Source organism: Girardinichthys multiradiatus, chromosome 18, assembly GCF_021462225.1.
Source record: "Girardinichthys multiradiatus isolate DD_20200921_A chromosome 18, DD_fGirMul_XY1, whole genome shotgun sequence".
Lineage (NCBI taxonomy): Eukaryota > Metazoa > Chordata > Actinopteri > Cyprinodontiformes > Goodeidae > Girardinichthys > Girardinichthys multiradiatus.
The window spans coordinates 29,108,202-29,127,480 of record NC_061810.1 but is presented as its reverse complement, the minus strand read 5'-3'; the positions used below and the strand labels follow the sequence as shown (position 1 = coordinate 29,127,480).

The 19,279-nt window shown below is 38.7% G+C and overlaps 1 protein-coding gene across 1 annotated transcript; it reads right to left on the bottom strand.

The window, feature by feature from the left end:
• Positions 1-312: 312 nt before the first annotated feature.
• On the bottom strand, positions 313-16,307 carry tmprss13a (transmembrane serine protease 13a). Its single transcript, XM_047390596.1, has 13 exons — positions 16,144-16,307; positions 10,420-10,594; positions 10,223-10,330; positions 7,515-7,688; positions 7,116-7,242; positions 6,915-7,013; positions 6,790-6,824; positions 5,230-5,392; positions 4,861-5,030; positions 4,508-4,606; positions 3,710-3,852; positions 2,843-2,995; positions 313-2,736 (listed from the first exon to the last, which is right to left on the bottom strand). Exons 1-13 carry the CDS (start codon positions 16,159-16,161, stop codon positions 2,722-2,724), a joined length of 1,479 nt encoding a protein of 492 aa, XP_047246552.1. The 5' UTR covers positions 16,162-16,307; the 3' UTR covers positions 313-2,721.
• Between the last annotated feature and the right edge of the window lie 2,972 nt (positions 16,308-19,279).

Below are 19,279 nucleotides of genomic sequence, written 5' to 3'. Positions count from 1 at the left end.
CCAAAGACTATTTGCTCAAATATGTTTTGTCTCGCCTCACAAATATCAGGAAATGAGCAGTTTTACAGTGATATAGTTGATTGATTTCCTTCCATTATTTCTTAATTTTGCACTGGATCCATTAGCAGAAAAAGTAATAAAACAATGTTTTACATTTGTTTGTTTTTTTACCAACCTGCAACTGGAAAGAGTTAAACAACTGCATGATTCATTTAAAATAATTACTAAGTGCTTATTAACAAACCTATTCTTTTATTATTACTATCATCAGGTGAACTCATATCAGGTACAGTATCTGCAGCACAAACAAAATTTTTTTTGTAAAAGTTTTATTTATTGGCATAACAGAAACAAAGCTCAATGAGCAAGGAATTGATAACTTCAATGTCTAATCATAAGCAAATATTAAAACAATTTTAATAAAGAAGATGCATGGACAGTGGATTGGAGGATGACAGGACATGAGGGTGAAGAGGATCAGTGGGAGGTTTTAGGAAACTATATTCAAACCTGGAACTGTGGTCTCCCCTCCTGATTAGCTGTTGGCCAAATAAATGAAAAATTGAAAATAATAAAGAGATCACACTCCACTAAATTAGGTTTACATGAAAAGCCAATATTGGGTGTATATATATATTTTATGTACCGCAAAAAGTAAACGTGCTCTATTTGATCATTAAGTAGTCCTATCCCAAAATACTTTTCTTACTATGAATTTACATGCAAAAAAAGTGCTAGGAAGACAAATAAGATTAATTGGTATTTTAAGGAAAAACGGTAGCGACACAGTTTATAAAGTGCCTACATTAAATTAAAATGTCAAAAATTTCCAGAGAAAATAATATTTTGCATTCTGGTACCTGCAGCTATTCACAAAATAAATATATTCACTTTTAGCTGCTACAAACAGATGACAGGTTGCGGAAAATGACAGTGACTTGCTGAGATCCGGCTGCAGTTAGTGGGGAAAACACATTACACCTGCTTGCTAAGGCTGCAGCCACCACAGCCTGGCAAGGGAGCTGTGCTGCTCTGAAAACAATGGAGCATATTCAAAGTAGGCTTATACTTGATTAACAGATTGCAAAGATAAAGTGTTAAGGTCTATTTTCTCACTTAACATGTTAAATCTACTTTTTGTGACAAATTAAAAGTGGTATAAAAACACTAAATTTTGGCATTCACCTTATCCATTTATTGCTTTTGGTGGCGCAATGCATTGTGGGTACCCTGCTGGCTGAAGTCCTAAGAAGGATGCATCAGTGCATCCGCAATAAAATGGGCAGAACAAGAACTCATCTGGGTACTTTGAGCACACTTGCTTTGATGCATACATAGGATTGGAACATCACTTGGGCATCTGTTGAGGCTTCACAACTACAGACAAGTATGCGTATTGAGAAACGATACGCATACTTGTGTCTAAATGTCATGATCCATGGGTGTTTGGTTTCTATTTGTGTTTGTCTTTTCACTGTTTCCTTGTTAATTTGTGTTCGAAATTATTGCCATATTCTATTTCTTTGCGTTCATTTGTGTCAGTTATTACTTGCCTTAGTTCATTTCTTTGTATTTAATTTTTGTTTATTCCTGTGTTCTGTTCCTTGTGTATTCAAGTTTTTGCCTGAGGTTAGTATTTGAATTCCTCCCTAGGTAAGTGTCCCCTTGTGTCTTAGTTCAGCTTCTCAGAATTAAGTAATTCCCCCTCTTCAGTTTTCCTGCTTACCTTCTGCTTGAGCTGCTCCACATATCCCCTGATTGACATGTCTGCATCTAATGTCATTCTCCACACCTCCCTCAGTATATGAGGTCTCTAATTCTCATTGTTGTCTGCTGGATTCTTTCGTTGCCTCAGTTACTCTGCACATTTCTTCCTCGTTGTACTGCCAGCTTCTCTGTCCCACCTTCTCCTTGTCCCTTGCTGTAAGTTGTTGTATTTTTGTTATCAGTAAATCCTTCAACTCACCATACTGATTCAGAGTTCCTGTCTGCACTTCAGTTCAACAAACAACCCTATAACTATGACAGTAAACTGCAACCATGGCAGCTTAAGGAAACCAACACTCAAATATTATCACTTTGTGTGTAATGAATCTATATAATCTTAGCTAAAAAAAATGTTTTAAAGAACTACTGATATATATTAACTTTTTTGATGATGATCTAATTTATTGAGATGCACCTGCTTCTTTTAACAAGCAGACAATGTGTGCACAGGGAATACGGTGGAACAAGGTCCACAAAATGGATGTTTATGTTCACAGAATTCAAAATAGTTCTCTGATTTCAGTACAAAGTGAAAATAAAGTATTGCATTTTCATATGGTAAACAGAAAACAATAAATAGATATAACCCTAAAAAGAAAACACCAATTAACAATATCTATATATTCCTTCATATTTTTAAAGTGTATCTTTGATCAACAATCACAATACGAAAGACTGTGATTGACACAAATTGAATAGAGAAAGGTGAGCCATTTGTAAAGACCAGTTAATGTAAGAGTTAAACATCCAAACTCAAAAATGCAAGGCTGAACCTGGGACCTCTTTGTGTATTTTATCTTTCTAAGCCTCCCATATGCCAGGATGCAACCTTATGTGTTTCTTTTCAGTCTGGAGTGTCTTCTCATCAACATGTTCTTCTGTTTTCGCAATTATTTAGTCAAAGATGAGTTTTCAGTGCAGACTTCATTAACAAGACTTGAAGTTGAGGGGACATCAAGGTTTCTCTTGCTGTGATGAACAAAAACGAGCAAACAATGTGAAAACCAGTGCAGACTAGTCGAATGAAACATCAAAATGGACAGGATAATAAAATCAAATTTTTATCCATTCTTACCTGCATTCTGCTATAGATCCAGGGGAGAGCACTGCTGACTCTGGTGTATACGCCAGGCTTGTTTCTTTCACCACAACCTGATCCCCAACTTGTGAGCCCCACCAGGTACCAACGACTGCCTCCCTGGCACACCAAAGGTCCCCCACTGTCACCCTAAATAGAAAACATTATTGACAGTGAGCAAGAACTGCTGCTTGTGACTTTTGTGTAAAATTAAAGAAAGAGAGGGAAAATCACAAAGCACTGTAATCTGCTTTATTCTTGCTTTAGATTGCTGACTGCACTAAATACTTCTTTTTTTTTTTTTATTACAAACACAGCAAATGTTTTGTTTCTTTTAACAGAAAGCCCCTGCTCCTGACAAGAAATGCACTTTAAGATTCTAGGAACAACATCTTTGCAGATTCCCCATTGTTTTCATTCAACAGATGAGCATGTCATACATTCCTCAGCATGCCTCACCCTCTTTGCACAATAGGCACAGATCTTTTTTGCAGAGTTAAGAAGAGCTCTGCTAATTAACCTCTAATGTCAAGCACAATGTGTTCAAACATTTCATAATCACATTTGTTATTTTAAATTTAAAAAAAACAAACGACTGGATTTTAAACACAATTTAGAAAAGGTATTTAGTTAAAGAAACTGTTTTCAAAAACATCCTGGACACCTAAGTAAAAGAGAGCTTTAATTCTGCTTTATGTCACATTTCCGGGTTTACTTGGTACATTCAGGAGCACAGCAGGACCTTTTCACAGAATTTGCCGTGGCTGTAATTTACATAAATATACAGATTTATGGGTGGATCAAGCACAGATAAACAATTTGTAAATTTGCAAGAGACTATTGATTGTGATAAAACAGCCTCACCTGACAGGAATCTTTGCCTCCCTGTAGTTTCCCAGCACATATCATGTTTTTGGTCACTGCCCCACTGTACACTGATGGGGTGTTGCATACTTGTGTGTCAAGGATGTCAACACTCACTTCCATCAGGTCCTTGGAGACGGCCACTTTCATTAGAGATAAACAGGGTGACGGATGTGTAAAAAAAATAAAATAAAATAAAGCTATCAAATAATCAAATAAAACGGAGTCTCCCTCATAGGCCTGCAGTGTCTCAGTCAATATTTCCTTAATTGTAAAGTCAATATACAAGCTGCTGAAAGTTTTTCATGTTCCTTTAGTGGCTTTGAACTTTATTTTCCAATGTTCTACCTTACTGCTATTTGACTGATAATAACCTCATTGACAGCTATGCCTTTGCAAAAATAGTTTTTCTGGTTTGACTACATTCTCATCATAAGCATTCATTTCACTTTTATGGTATTTAATAGCAATGGTTCAACTTCCCTCAATAGTGACAATTAACATTAAGCTTCCTTATTTATTGTTCCTTAATAAGTGAATGAAAACATTTATTGATGCTCTAATCTTTCAGTTCATGTTGGAGAATTTTTTTAAATGACCAATCTGAGGGTGACAAATCACATTCTATAAGTTTACTAATAACTTTATGTTTCACGAACCATGAGGATATAAATTAGTTTGAATGGCTTACAATCCTATGACTTCATAAGATAGAGGTGAAACTTTTTTCTCATTTTCTTTTTTTTTTTGTTTTTTGTTTTTTTACAACAAGCCACTGCATTTATTTATTTGTTTTACCTGATCCTGCCTGAGTAGTGCCAAAACCAGAAGTCCAGCATCTGGTTCCCTGTGGAAACTGCTGGCCAACAACTGGAAGGCAGGCTGGCTGAACATTATCTGGAAAATGCAAATACATTAATTTCACAATTTCAATGACAAATGTTTTTTATAATGTTTTACCACTGAAAATCCCAATAAAATACAACACACATGAAAATGGTATAAATACTTTTGGAAAACATTATATATGTACTATTTAACCAAACTTTTACCATTAAGACACTTTGATGGCTGCAGTCTTCACTAGTATTGCCTTTTCTCAGACAAAAACAGGCCAAAATTGCTCCAGAGGTAAAAAAAATTACACTCACCATTAAAACTAACTGGAGATTTAAGTTTGAGAAGAGCAACGTCTTGGTCATTGGTCCTGCTGTTGTAGTTCTCATTTATTATGATCTTCTGAACCAGGTAGGGCTGAGTTAGTTTATCCAGAGACACAATTCCAGCATAAACTTTCCAGTTCTCAGCAGAGACCATTGCACTGTGGCCATGAGTACAAAAATAGATTTTTCACTGTAAAGCAATAAGCTAGCCACAATTTGTTTTAAAAATCACAGTTCTTTCATAATTTCAGAAAATAAATATAAAGTTCTGCAGTTTTAATGTACAGGTTCTATATAATGAATTATATAGTGGAAAAGGTAGAAAAAGAACATGATGTGAATTTCTGTATCCCTCACCTGGGGAAGCAATGAGCAGCAGACAGGACAAAATCCGGTGAGATCAGTACGCCACCACAGACGTGGGATCCTTTGAATTGAAGAGACAACTGCCATGGCCATTGACCTGATTTAGCTACGGTGCCCCCAATAATCCGGGATTGAGATGGTTGTTTACCACAATCTGAGGAAGGGACAGGTACATAGTGAAAATATTTCTGTATTCAATGTTAATTTTGTTAGTTTTATTAGTTTATTTATTTATCTCAAATGCATATTAAAACTTTGTTTAAATTGAACAGCACACGTAGAAACAATTTGTGTCCCACTTTTAACTCAGAATGGTCCTTTTATCAAACGTATTTAGTCAATTAACATGGGACTGTCTTTCAACCCACTAATTTTTTCAGCCATTTCCTACTCATGTGGGCCCCATATGAAAACGCAGACTGGTAAACCAGGTGGAAGTTAGGGCAAAGCACTTTGGCTAAGAGGAACATGTGAGAGACAGCCAGTCAGTTATCTGAGTGAAGTGAACAATAACAATTTATAAACTTTCAAACACTGGAAACCGTCATATTCTGAGTCATTTGCTGTATTAATTATGTAAGACAATGTTTACATCTCATCCCGAACAACTGTGTATTGAGTCAAATTGATATCTGCCACCCTCCCTAGAATTTAAAGGGGGATGCAGGGTATGCCCTGGTTCTATAGTGCACAGATTGCCTAGCTGGGTAATAAATGGTGCACACCTAATGCCCTAGTTTATTTTTTAGTTTATTTTTTAAATGATTTTGTTCTGATCCTAAAGCTGCCCATAACTGGCATGCATTCTAGTCCTTTCATTTAGTCCTTTTCATCATCAAAGCTGAAGACTTGTTTTACATGTTCAGTGTAGATGTTGGACATTAATACTCTGAAACACTGTGTGGGGAGAGATGCTAACAAAATTCCCGTATAAAATGTTAGACTCAGATCCAACAGGTGGTTGCAGGCAGTTAGGTGAACAGTATAAACAAAAGCGATAAAAATAGGTGTCTGCTTAGCAGTTGAAAATGTAGTGTGGAAAATAGCAGGCAAGTAAAATGATAAGCATTGATGAGTAAAGTCACAAGTATTACTTTTTCCATAACTCATTATAAACCTGTGCAGTCCTTTTGCTAGAGTTCTGATTCATTATTCAAATTTATTGATGTAACTAATACATTAAAATGCAAAAATCATCAGGTGCAGAGCTGGTGTCACAGGGGACTAAGCGCGTGACCCCTGTACAGAGACCTTAGTTCTCGACACAGGCTGGATTGAATCCCGACCTGTCTTCGTTTGCTGCATTCCCTTCCCCGCTCTCTCCCCCTATTTCTTGTCAACCTACTTTAAAAAAAATGAAGGGACACAAAATGATAATGGAGTCTGCTCTTTTTTGGACAAAAAATGTATTTAGCCACTAGTGCCTAAAAACAATTACCTTAAAAAATGATGAATTGCTGCACAGCTCCTATGCATTTGAGATAAACGCACAATGAAAGAAAGAAAATGGAAGCTTTTGTGTGACTGTATGAACAGATGGAGGCTTCTTACCCACACACTGCAGGGAGACAGTGCTCTTACAGTAACTGAAGAATGCAGCAAGAAACATTTGCCAGTTACCATACGTACATGCCTCAAATCAGTCAGATTGCACATGACCAGATAAGCCCATTTACCTGACGCGTAAGAGACCTTGAATAAGAGAAAGTGGTCTGCTGGTGATTAGTTGTAAACCAGTGGGCGCCTTGGCAACAATTGATGTGCTTGAATAGGACCTAAATAAAGAAAGAAAGGTTATTCAGAAAACCGAGGAAGCAAAGCAATAAAATATTTTAATTAACAAATCTTATTCAATGTATAGTGTTTGTTTTGCTTACTTTCTGAATCCAAGCTGAGAGCAGACAAGGTCAGAATAGACCTTGTTCCAGCCATTGTCACACACCGGTAGGAAGCGTCCATCTTCAACAGTTTTGACCTGCAGGCTATTGTTCTCACCAAACTCCACTAGAAAAAACATGAAGGGACACAAAATGATTATGGAGTCCACTCTTTTTTTGGACAAAAAGTTAATTTAGCCTAGCTTGGCAAGTTATTTTTACACGTATTTACAAAGAGCCACAACAGCATGTCAAACTATTTTATTATTCTCATTAAGCACCTGTACTTTGTTCACAGCTTTAAATAAATAATGTCAATTAGAAAGAACACTACATAACAGTCTAGTTTAATTACAACCTGGTTGGTAAAGTGTGAATGTGTGCCCTTTCTGTACTCACCACAGTTTGTTTCATCAATGCCCAGTTGGCAGTTCTTTATTCCATCACACTGGTAAGTGTTGTTGGGGCAGGTGTCATACTTTGTCAAAATGTTATCATCATCAGGCTGATTTTTGTAATCATCATCACCACCACCATACCCTGTGTCTGATAATTTCCTGGTACCGTAATAAACTGTGGATTAGGTAAAGACAAAAAAAGTAAACAGAGCAAAATATGTAGTTTAAATGAAAATGACACTCATATCCTTAATTTCCTTAACTCATTTTCTTGTACATTTGAAAGCATACCACTTTCCACCAATGGTTAAAAAACCCAACAAGAACAGTCAAAAGCTCAAATATGATATTCTTAAGACAACTCTAACCTGACAATATTTTGTTGTTGCGTAAGCAGTACAATACAATCCTAAGCGAAAGGCCAGATCTAATTGTGCTTTAGAATAAAATACTCAAAACTGTTTTGTTTTTTTTCAAAACGTGATAACCATGTTGTTACTCTAATAATTGATCTTTAAAACAAAATAAAGTCTCAGTATTGGCCCAGGGTCCTTATCAAGGCATTTTAAAAGATCAAAATTTATTTCCTGACTAAACTCAACATTAGATTTTCAGAGATCACAGCCTATTTCTGTTTGCACAGCTTCCAAAATCATTTTACAAGCTCTGCACATTATTTGTTGATGTGACTGGGTTTCCCCTAGCAACCTAACTTTTCACAACAATGTTGAAAGCGTAAGAATGACTGGACTGCCAGCCTAAGGTCCTGGTTTGTCTTTTATGTGATCCATTCTGTGGAATGTGCACAGGGCAACTAAAACTATTGCATTCAAATGTTGTTCAAAGTTTATGAAGCAGAAGAACTGCTTTTTCTGCAGATGGTTTCCAATGTCATATCAAATCAGAGAGTAACCGTGCTACCATTAGCCTAGCACTTATAAGCAAATATCATTGCATGAAAACGCAAGCAGCAGTATGTTTATTGAAGATTTTACCTGTATATGTCAAGTCAGATACATCCTTTAAAAAACTAATGTCAATGCTATATGCTTTAGGTGACACATTGTAGAAAAATTTGTTAACTCCATGTTTGAGCAGTTCATTATAGCCAAACTGCAGAATGTATAGTTAGAAAAAAAGTTTGTCTTTGTCGAGCATCCAGACATTGGTGAGTGAGTTAAGTGGTATACAATTACAATGCTAATGTAGACCGTCTAATACTGATGAAACAGAATTGTTCATTCCTGCAACAAACAAAATAGACATGGCAAAAATGATCCACCCCACGACTGCAGAATCATCCGAGTATTTCTGCAGATGACAGGAGTCTGTCTTGTACTGGAAGTCTGAGGTGTACAGATTGAAAAAGAATGGTGAGAGTACAGTCCCCTGTGGTGCTCCTGTGCTGCTGACTACCTGGTTAGACTCACAACCCTTCAGTCTCACAAACTGTGGTCTGTTTGACAGGTAGTCTTTGATCCAGGAGATTGTTGAGGCCTCCACCTGAATCTTCTGGAGTTCCTGACAAAGCAAATCAGGTTGGATTGTGTTAAATGCACTGGAGAAATCAAAGAACATGATCTTCACAGTACTGCTGGCTTTGTCCAGATGACAGTGGGTTTGTTGAAGGAGGTGTATGATGGCATCTCCAACTCCACAGCGATAAGCAAACTGAAGGGGGTCCTGATGGTTTACTGTTTGCTTACTCAGGTGGGCCAACAGGAGTCTCTCTAGGACCTTCATGATGTGAGATGTCAGGGCAACAGTCATTGAGGACTGATGGGTGAGTTTTCTTTGGTACCGGAACAAGACAGGAGATCTTCCACAACACCGGAACCTTCTTTTGGGCCAGGCTAAGGTTGAAGAGGTGCTGCAGAATCCCACAGAGCTGCTCTGCACAGGCCTTCAGGACTCTAGGGCTGACATGATCTGGACCTGAAGCCTTATTCCGATTCAGTCTCTCCAGTTGCATCTTCACTTGACTTCATGAGACACACAGGTGGAAGGTGGAGGCAAAGGGAGCATCAGTATCTTCTGGTTTGGCTGAAGGAAAACATGTAGAAGCAGTAGGGTCCCTGGCTGAGTTGTGAGATAAATTATTTGACACGTGACCAGAAAGCTGTGGGTCAAATGAGGGTGGGATGTCTGTTTGGCTGTGAGCAGGAGATGAGGATGCGAAGCTTGTTTCTGAACTGAACCTATTGAAGAATGTGTTCAGTCCATTGGCTCTGTCCAGACCTTCATTGGTCTGATCATCCTTCTGCTTGAAGCCTGTGATCTTCTTCATCCCTGACCACACATCTCTGATATTGTTTTGCTAGAGCTTGCTCTCCAGCTTCTTCTTGTACACCTCCTTGCTGTCTCTTATCTCGACTTTAAGTTGCTTCTGTATACTCAATAATTCCCTGTCTCCCTCTCTGAAGGCTCTTTTTTTCTTGTTAAGCAGGTCCTTCAGGTCACTGGTGATGCAAGGTTTGTTTTTGGGGAAGCATCTCATGGTTCTGGTGGGGATGATGTTATCCACACAGACACACAGATGTTATACACACGTGTACATATGCAAATCTTAAGACTGTGTGCCATGTTTCATAACAGTTTTGAGGATAACATGAAAGCTGTAAATTAATATTTATGACTATATTCACTTAATATCAGTGCACGTATTCATAAAGATTACAAATTTTATACAAACAAATATACAAACTTTACCTCCAAGCCAAATAGCAACTCCCAGCAGGGCAAGCACCAGTACAGCCGCCGCTGCTGCCTTGTAAATCCGCGACTTATTCTCGCTGCAGCCGTTTTTCTTCTTAGGCGCTGTACAAAAACACACGAGTCATACATAAAACACACAGATCTTCAGGGTTTAGACCTGTTTAATCTTAACAGATGCAGGTTTCACTTACGTAAGCTGGGTGTGATGACTGGGGGAGCAACCACGGGTGGGGGATACTGGGGGATATAACGGGGCTGGTTTGGAAATGTCAGGCCTGGGTTTGAGCCATACACCACCTCTTCATATGGCTTGAGGGTTGGCTGCGTGTGTACACCAACAGAGTTGTAGGGAGGAGGAGGTGAGTCCTTAGGAGAATTAAGTATAAAATATGAAGAGGTTAAATAGTTTAATGAGAGATCTTTGTTTATTGTTGTGAGATTTATTTTTAGAAGACAAAAAGGAAAGCAGTTTGCTCTTGTCACTGGTATGTTGCTTCATCCAGTGAACCAATGACCATATTTAGGTCCACACCTGGGTAATACGCTTGAAGCACGAAACTATGTATCTTGGCAACTGTAACTAAAATAAGAGGTATAAGAGTTCCTTTTAGAATATTTTCTTATGTTTTCTTTTCTGCTCTCTTTGCTCAGACTTTCACACAAACATATCAGAAATTCCCAACAAAATCTCAAATCAATATTTGAATTTTGAGAAAGAATGGGTAATGTCAGCATACAAATGACTTAAAGATAAGAAGGAAACGAAAACTAAAACTGAGGTCTGGAGAGGGGAAACTTACACAGGTGATCCTGCAAAATTCACAAGGTTGATTTGGCATTTCATTCTTTACACAGCCTTACTTACTGTTTCACCCAAGAGATATTTGAAACTTAGCTATTGTAAGTTATGTTGTAACCAAAAGACGGATGGTCAAGATAAGCAGTGAGATTTTCAATTAAGTATGTTTGCATTAGAGAATGTCTATATCTATTGCTGTATTTTATTAGGGGGAAAAAAGGCCTTGCAAAAATATTTCTACCCTTGAACTTTGTGTTATTTTGCCACATTGCAACCACACACTTCGATTGTATTTTACTGAGATTGCATATGATAGACCAGCACAATGTAGTGCATAATTGTGAGGTGAACGAAAAATGATATACGGCTTAAAGATCTTCTTTTTGAATGTGCATTTGTATTCAGGAACCCTGAGTCAATACTTCATAGAACCACCGTTAACTGCAATTACAGCTTAAAAAGGACTTAAGCTCAGTCATACTGAATGAAGAGCATTTTTTCAAGTCTATGCACAGATTCTCAATTAGATGTTGGTCTTGACATTATCTGAGCTACTCCAGGACATTAATATTCTTTGATCTAAACTATTGCTTTGGCTGTACAGGTCCTTCTCAAAATATTAGCATATTGTGATAAAGTTCATTATTTGAGGTTCTTTTGTTATTAGACACACATTTTATTTTTGTCCCTAAGGACACAGCTGACGTGTCAACGGAAAACCTTTGTCTTCATCAGATGTGTCACTAGACGGTACATGATGTGTCAAGAGCAGCTGATTTGTCAGGTATGTCAGGTATGTAGTTAGGGATTACCTAACTACATACCTGTACAGGTCCTTCTCAAACTATTAGCATATTGTGATAAAGTTCATTATTTTCCATAATGTCATGATGAAAATTTAACATTTATATATTTTAGATTCATTGCACACTAACTGAAATATTTCAGGTCTTTTATTGTCTTAATACGGATGATTTTGGCATACAGCTCACTTTATCACAATATGCTAATATTTTGAGAAGGACCTGTATGTTTAGAGTTGTGTCATAGTTGAAGGTTTGGTGGCAGGACCAAAATGCAGATCAAGGTGAGGAGGCCGCATGGTGAGTAGAAGACGTTTTAATTTTAAAGCAATGACTTACAGGTAAGTAGACCAGGCTTACAGTCAGGAGACAAACAAACCATAAGGAGGACCTCGGGAATACAACAAGGCTTGTCAACGTAAGGAACCAGTGAGGAACAATGAAAACTAGAGAGCTTATAAGCTGAGGGAAGTGGAGTATGGACCAATGAGGCAGGGAGGCAGGTAATCAGAGGAAACATGAAACAGGTGTGGACCAGGCAGCAGGGAAATGAGGGAATATGTTACTATGGAAACAGGAGCTAGAGAATGCAGAGACAGGAGGGGAAAACTAAACTAAACTAAAGACAACTCTAGGGAAAGGAAACCTAAACATAAAACACAAGACTAAATCTGGAAGGAACACTAACTAGACAAAGCAGGGACAAGAGGAACTATACTAAAGAGCATGGCTGGGAAAGAACAACTAATCTTAAGGGAAACAAGCAACTGGGTAAATAATAACAAAAGGGGGTCTAAGGCCAGAGGGGAAAAAGGAACTAATAAACTAGAAGAATGCAGCAAGAATAAATAACCTAACAGTAAACGAGCAGAGAAACACTAAGCGAGAAACTAAACTAGAAAACCCAAAGAAGCAAGGACAACTGTACTAATAACAACCAGAGGAGAAAACCATTCTCAGCAATAAATAAATGAGAAAGCGACCACCAAGGGAACTATAGGCGAGGGGAGAAATAACTACTATAACTAGGGGGCAGGGGAGAGAACAGGATGACAAAAGGAATAAACAAACATAACTACTAAACCCAAAGGAATAGAAACACCTAACTGAGAAAGTAAACAAACATTAAACTCAAAATGGCAGATCCTGACAAGTTGTCCTGCTGGAAGGTGAACCTCCAGCCTAGTCTTTGGTCTTTTTCAGCCCCTACCAGATTTTCAACCCTAACCCTGCTCTACAGAAAGGATGTCTGAAGACAGATTCCTAATTGCACGATTGATTTTTTTTTTATGAAGACTGCATTCAGCATTAAAAGTAGGCAGATCACATTGCTGTAATAGTAACTGTGTTTATATGACTTGTTGATGTGTGTGTGTGTGTGTGTATGTGTGTGTGTGTGTGTGTGTGTGTGTGTGTCTGTGTGTGTGTGTGTGTGTGTGTGCGTGCATGCGTGCGGGTGTGTGCGTGCGTGCGTGCGTGCGTGTGTTTGTTTAAGTGTAGAAATTGTGCTGAGTGGATGTGTGTGGGTGAGTTTATCACCTGGAGTTGCACAGTTGTTAGAGTGGCGAAACCAGTTAAAAGCCTGCAACACTCTGCACCCAAGAGCAGCAAAGGACAGACGGACTTGGCTCTAGAAGGCTGCAGCATCCCAGCACACGGACACAAGGCGAGCCATACACAGAGTTACGTCACCAGTGAAGCGCAGCAGTCTCCAGGGAAACAACGCACAAGGTGTGACGTAGGGCACCAAGCCCCACTGACGGACATCGCCATTTCACGCTGCACAGAACAAGCCTGGGACCCAGTCCCGCTGCGGCCCGGGGCCTGCACCAACCCCTGGCAGTAAGACAGCCCAGCATCAAGCAGGAGAGACCCCCCCCCGAGCGACCCAAACACACGGGAAGGCACCAATGTGATGCTCCAGCTGGAACTCAGAAGGACCAAGAGGGGAGGGCACATTACCATGTCGCCTGGTGAGCCTGCCCTAGGGAGGTCAAGACAAAAGCATACCAACCAGAATCCAGTTAGGTCCTTGTGACCCACTGCCAGCCAGTCAAAGGCCTAAGAGCCATGGGCCACCCAACATGAGCCCACCACTCCGGGAAGTGGTACGAGCACTCACAGAAACAGCCCTCCCTCCCGCAAGCCATGGTGGAATGTCCCCTGCCTGCAACGTCCATCATTCCACAACTCAAAACCCTAATGATGACTGGTGTTGCATGTGTTAGGGAGGAGGGGATGGGTGCCAAGGCACTGGCACAATCCCCCTTGGGGCCTGTTCTGCAACTGGCCCCCACTTGTCTTACTCTCACCTCTATCCATCTTCCAATTAACTCTGATTAATTTCCATTTCTCTGCTGAAGAAAAGAATTCCACGCATGATGCAACCACCACCATGTTTGACCATGGGGATGGTGTGTTCAGAACCACTGTGTAACATTTTTGCCACATGTAGCTGGACCATTAAGTGTCACCTTGTTGATTGTTTCACCATGTGATTTATGCAACTTCTCCAGTTAACAATGCATCTTGGATGCTTTCTCTGATTAATGTCCTCCTTCTCTGCCTCAGCACTTTAAGTAGACAGCCATATCTTGGTAGGTTTATAGTTGTAACATTCCCTTTTCATTTTCAGATGATACACTGACCAGTATTACAATGAACTAAGCTTGGGAATTTGTTTTATATCCTAACCTAAACTAATTCTAGAAAATAATCCTAATCCTGAACTTTTTGTTGTATTCTTTGATCTTCATGATCCTGTCTGTACTCTGAGAATCCTCTGGTGTATCAGAGAGTATCAGAGTAAACAGGGCTGAATACAAATACATCCCACAGTTTTCCAATTTTAATTAGTAAACAAATTAAAATCATTGTCCTGTGTTTGTAAATGTGAAAAAATTCAAAAGGCATGACTACTTTTGCCAGGCTCTCTATCACCCACTATATGTGTCAGCAAAAAAACAGCTATCTGCTTTATGTACAGTGTAGAGTTTCAGTTTGTCTTCAACAATGTTGACATGCAAACAGTAACATCGTCATGAATGCCTGTTTATTAGATGATGATGCTTCTTGTGAGTGTGTTTATCATGAATATATTTGATGTAAATATGTTATCAGAAACATTAGCTTGCTAATAGCAAATGCAAAATGCGGACAAGTAGACTTGATTGACAGATGAGAAAATCCGTTCACAATCATATCATTGACATATTTTCTTATAAAATCTATTTTGCTACTCAACTTCTGGTCTTTTTTGTGTTATGGTTGTCCTAAGTGTTCTGAAGGAGAAGCTGTCATTAAAGCATAACATTTTTACTAATCCATTATCATTTACAGCGGAGTCACATGAAGGGTAAATTGTAAATCAAAATTCCTGAATGTTACATGTGATGTGACTGAACATAGTTGAGATAATACATTTTGAGAAGACACAAAAAGTTATTTCAGAGGATAGGTTATACTGCATGCAGGTCAAGTTTCAAAACCTTTTCAAAGGCAGGTTACACCCCACTTTCGCCTTTTGGTTGATGTTTGATCTGTTCTCAGCAGAGCATATAGATGATCATTACACGGTTTTCTCTGTCAACCATTATCATCAAAATATGTAATGAATTAAAAGATTACATGAACTCCTTATTAAAAGAAATAGAGCTACAAGTAAAAAAAACTTTACAATATAAAACAAAACAAAAAAACAAACACTTGAACACGATTGCATGTTTTATTGCTCATTGTCAAGTTAAATGTGTTCCTATAACCCAAAAAGTCTGAGTTAGTCTCAAATTAATAAATATTGAAAACAATATAATCCGATTTTTAGTTCTGGATGTTTAGTTTGTAAGCTTGTATATTTACATATGTTGTGACTATATGGCATGTTTCTGGCTAGCTAAAAGTTGTGTTTCTTTAATGCAGTTGAAAACTTCTACATACTAGGTTACTGAAAATCCCATTTCAAAAGTAAAAAACTGGTCTTTCTTATATCATGTAAAGCTCACATTTTTAAAGTGATGAGTGTGCGAAAAAACGTAAAGTAAAAATTATGCTTGGCTGAATTTAAGGCAGAATACTTCATTGTGCTTTCTGTTCGGCAGGTAAATTAAAATAAATTATACCCCTGACTTCAGCCAAAAGTCAATCAGCATTCTTCACCATTTTGATGGTTACACAGATTAGGACAGCAAGTCTAACCCACCAAACAAAGATAAAACAAACACAAACACTATTCAAAGTGACTTTGTGATTCTGATTAGAAGATATAGTTTGACTAAAGATTGAAGCAAAAATTAAAAACTGAGGTAAAAACTTACCGCATCATTCTTTGCCATTGGAATTTGGACAGCTACAACTTGAGAGTGGAACAGAGAGCAGGTAGGTGGAGCCTTTCACAACCAAGTTAACATGCAGGTAAAACATTAAACTCCTCAGATCGTCTCTGTTCTTCTTTCTGTTGATATGACAGTATGTTTTTAAACAACCTGAAATATTAACTATACAGGGTGCTCTTTTCTCTCTTTCCTTAAGACCTCCCACTTCCAGTATACATCAGTTTCCCAGTCTTTCAATCTTACATTCTTAGAAATGGGAGTGCCCAGGGCACCAATTTGTCACCTGCCAGACCAGTTTTGTGAATGCTGGTTTCACAGTGTGGCTCTGCATCATGGCTCAGATTACTTCGGCTTAGCTGGAAAATACCATCAACAATAACAGCCTCCAAAAAAGAAATTATTTTTATTTCCCTTTTTAGTTTTAGTTCTAATTTTTTACACACATTGAATTTGTACACAGTTACAAATTGAATGACCCTCCAGCAGTCAATGGAATACCTATTAAGCTAACATGCAGGTCATAAACTATACACTGGGAGAACATATAAACTACACAAAGACCCCATCTAGAACTTAAAATCAGGATCTTCTTGCTAACCATGTGTTTTTGAGTTTCATATGTTTGCATATATGATTCGAATCTTGAGAAGATGTTTTCTCCCTCTCTACATTCAAACACCTGAGCGCTCCACTCAACATTCAGCATTAGACGCTAACAAATGGTGTCTGGAAAAGTGATGGCCTCAACCTTGTTAAATGCTGAGCCCAACTACAAAACATTTATTACTTTCTCTCAAAGCTCGGATGCAATGGAAGCTGTTGTTTTTAAATTATAATCATGTTAAGTAATTTTATGTTATCTTCTGAGTACATGTCTTTACTTGCAGCTGATACCATAAGCAGCTGTGCTGTTAAGCATCATTTGCAGACTCTTACTCTTCCAATAAAGTTCATTGTGTCTGTGTACAATACAGTTACTTCTCAAAATATTAGCATGTTGTGATAAAGTTCATTATTTTCCATAATGTCATGATGAAAATTTAACATTCATATATTTTAGATTCATTGCACACTAACTGAAATATTTCAGGTCTTTTATTGTCTTAATACGGATGATTTTGGCATACAGCTCATGAAAACCCAAAATTCCTGTCTCACAAAATTAGCATATTTCATCCGACCAATAAAAGAAAAGTGTTTTTAATACGAAAAACGTCAACCTTCAAATAATCATGTACAGTTATGCACTCAATACTTGGTCGGGAATCCTTTTGCAGAAATGACTGCTTCAATGCGGCGTGGCATGGAGGCAATCAGCCTGTGGCACTGCTGAGGTCTTATGGAGGCCCAGGATGCTTCGATAGCGGCCTTTAGCTCATCCAGAGTGTTGGGTCTTGAGTCTCTCAACGTTCTCTTCACAATATCCCACAGATTCTCTATGGGGTTCAGGTCAGGAGAGTTGGCAGGCCAATTGAGCACAGTGATACGATGGTCAGTAAACCATTTACCAGTGGTTTTGGCACTGTGAGCAGGTGCCAGGTCGTGCTGAAAAATTAAATCTTCATCTCCATAAAGCTTTTCAGCAGATGGAAGCATGAAGTGCTCCAAAATCTCCTGATAGCTAGCTGCATAGACCCTGCCCTTGATAAAACACAGTGGACCAACACCAGCAGCTGACACGGCACCCCAGACCATCACTGACTGTGGGTACTTGACACTGGACTTCTGGCATTTTGGCATTTCCTTCTCCCCAGTCTTCCTCCAGACTCTGGCACCTTGATTTCCGAATGACATGCAGAATTTGCTTTCATCCGAAAAAAGTACTTTGAACCACTGAGCAACAGTCCAGTGCTGCTTCTCTGTAGCCCAGGTCAGGCGCTTCTGCCGCTGTTTCTGGTTCAAAAGTGGCTTGACCTGGGGAATGCGGCACCTGTAGCCCATTTCCTGCACACGCCTGTGCACGGTGGCTCTGGATGTTTCTACTCCAGACTCAGTCCACTGCTTCCGCAGGTCCCCCAAGGTCTGGAATCGGCCCTTCTCCACAATCTTCCTCAGGGTCCGGTCACCTCTTCTCGTTGTGCAGCGTTTTCTGCCACACTTTTTCCTTCCCACAGACTTCCCACTGAGGTGCCTTGATACAGCACTCTGGGAACAGCCTATTCGTTCAGAAATTTCTTTCTGTGTCTTACCCTCTTGCTTGAGGGTGTCAATAGTGGCCTTCTGGACAGCAGTCAGGTCGGCAGTCTTACCCATGATTGGGGTTTTGAGTGATGAACCAGGCTGGGAGTTTTAAAGGCCTCAGGAATCTTTTGCAGGTGTTTAGAGTTAACTCATTGATTCAGATGATTAGGTTCATAGCTCGTTTAGAGACCCTTTTAATGATATGCTAATTTGTGAGATAGGAATTTTGGGTTTTCATGAGCTGTATGCCAAAATCATCCGTATTAAGACAATAAAAGACCTGAAATATTTCAGTTAGTGTGCAATGAATCTAAAATATATGAATGTTAAATTTTCATCATGACATTATGGAAAATAATTAACTTTATCACAATATGCTAATATTTTGAGAAGGACCTGTACAGTCTTTAGGTTCTTTTGTTCTGTTGTATTTTAGACACACAATCCCTAACTACATACCTGACAAATCAGCTGCTCTTGACACATCATGTACCGTCTAGTGACACATCTGATGAAGACAAAGGTTTTCCGTTGACACATGTCAGGTGTGTCCTTAGGGACAAAAATAAAATGTGTGTCTAATAACAAAAGAACCTAAAGATGACTCTTACTCTCTTTAAGTAAGACGAAATCTTTATCTCTATTTCTCACTTTACTAAATCTCACAATAAACAAAGAGAAGTGTCTGGACTAACAGCAAATCATTTATTTTTTACACTATTGTCTTTGATTTTTACTTTATACTTGATGGGAGGGTAGGACTGTACCTCTTTTAAAATACTAAAGTGCAAGATGTGCATGCACACAACTGCAGATATAATACTTCTATAGCACTTTATCAAGTCCAAGGAACCCAAAACACTTTACGCTACAATCAGCCATCCACCCACTCATTCAAACATTCACACACAAAAGCTGGGCTGCCATACAATCGGCA

Bases quoted from the DNA above. Each gene is read 5' to 3' on its own strand.
- tmprss13a (XM_047390596.1), bottom strand. The intron at 5,393-6,789 runs GTAAGAAGCCTC...TCCCTTCCTCAG, and splicing joins TGTCTCCCTGCAGTGTGTGG to ATTGTGGTAAACAACCATCT. The intron at 5,031-5,229 runs GTGAGGGATACA...TCATGGCCACAG, and splicing joins GCTGCTCATTGCTTCCCCAG to TGCAATGGTCTCTGCTGAGA.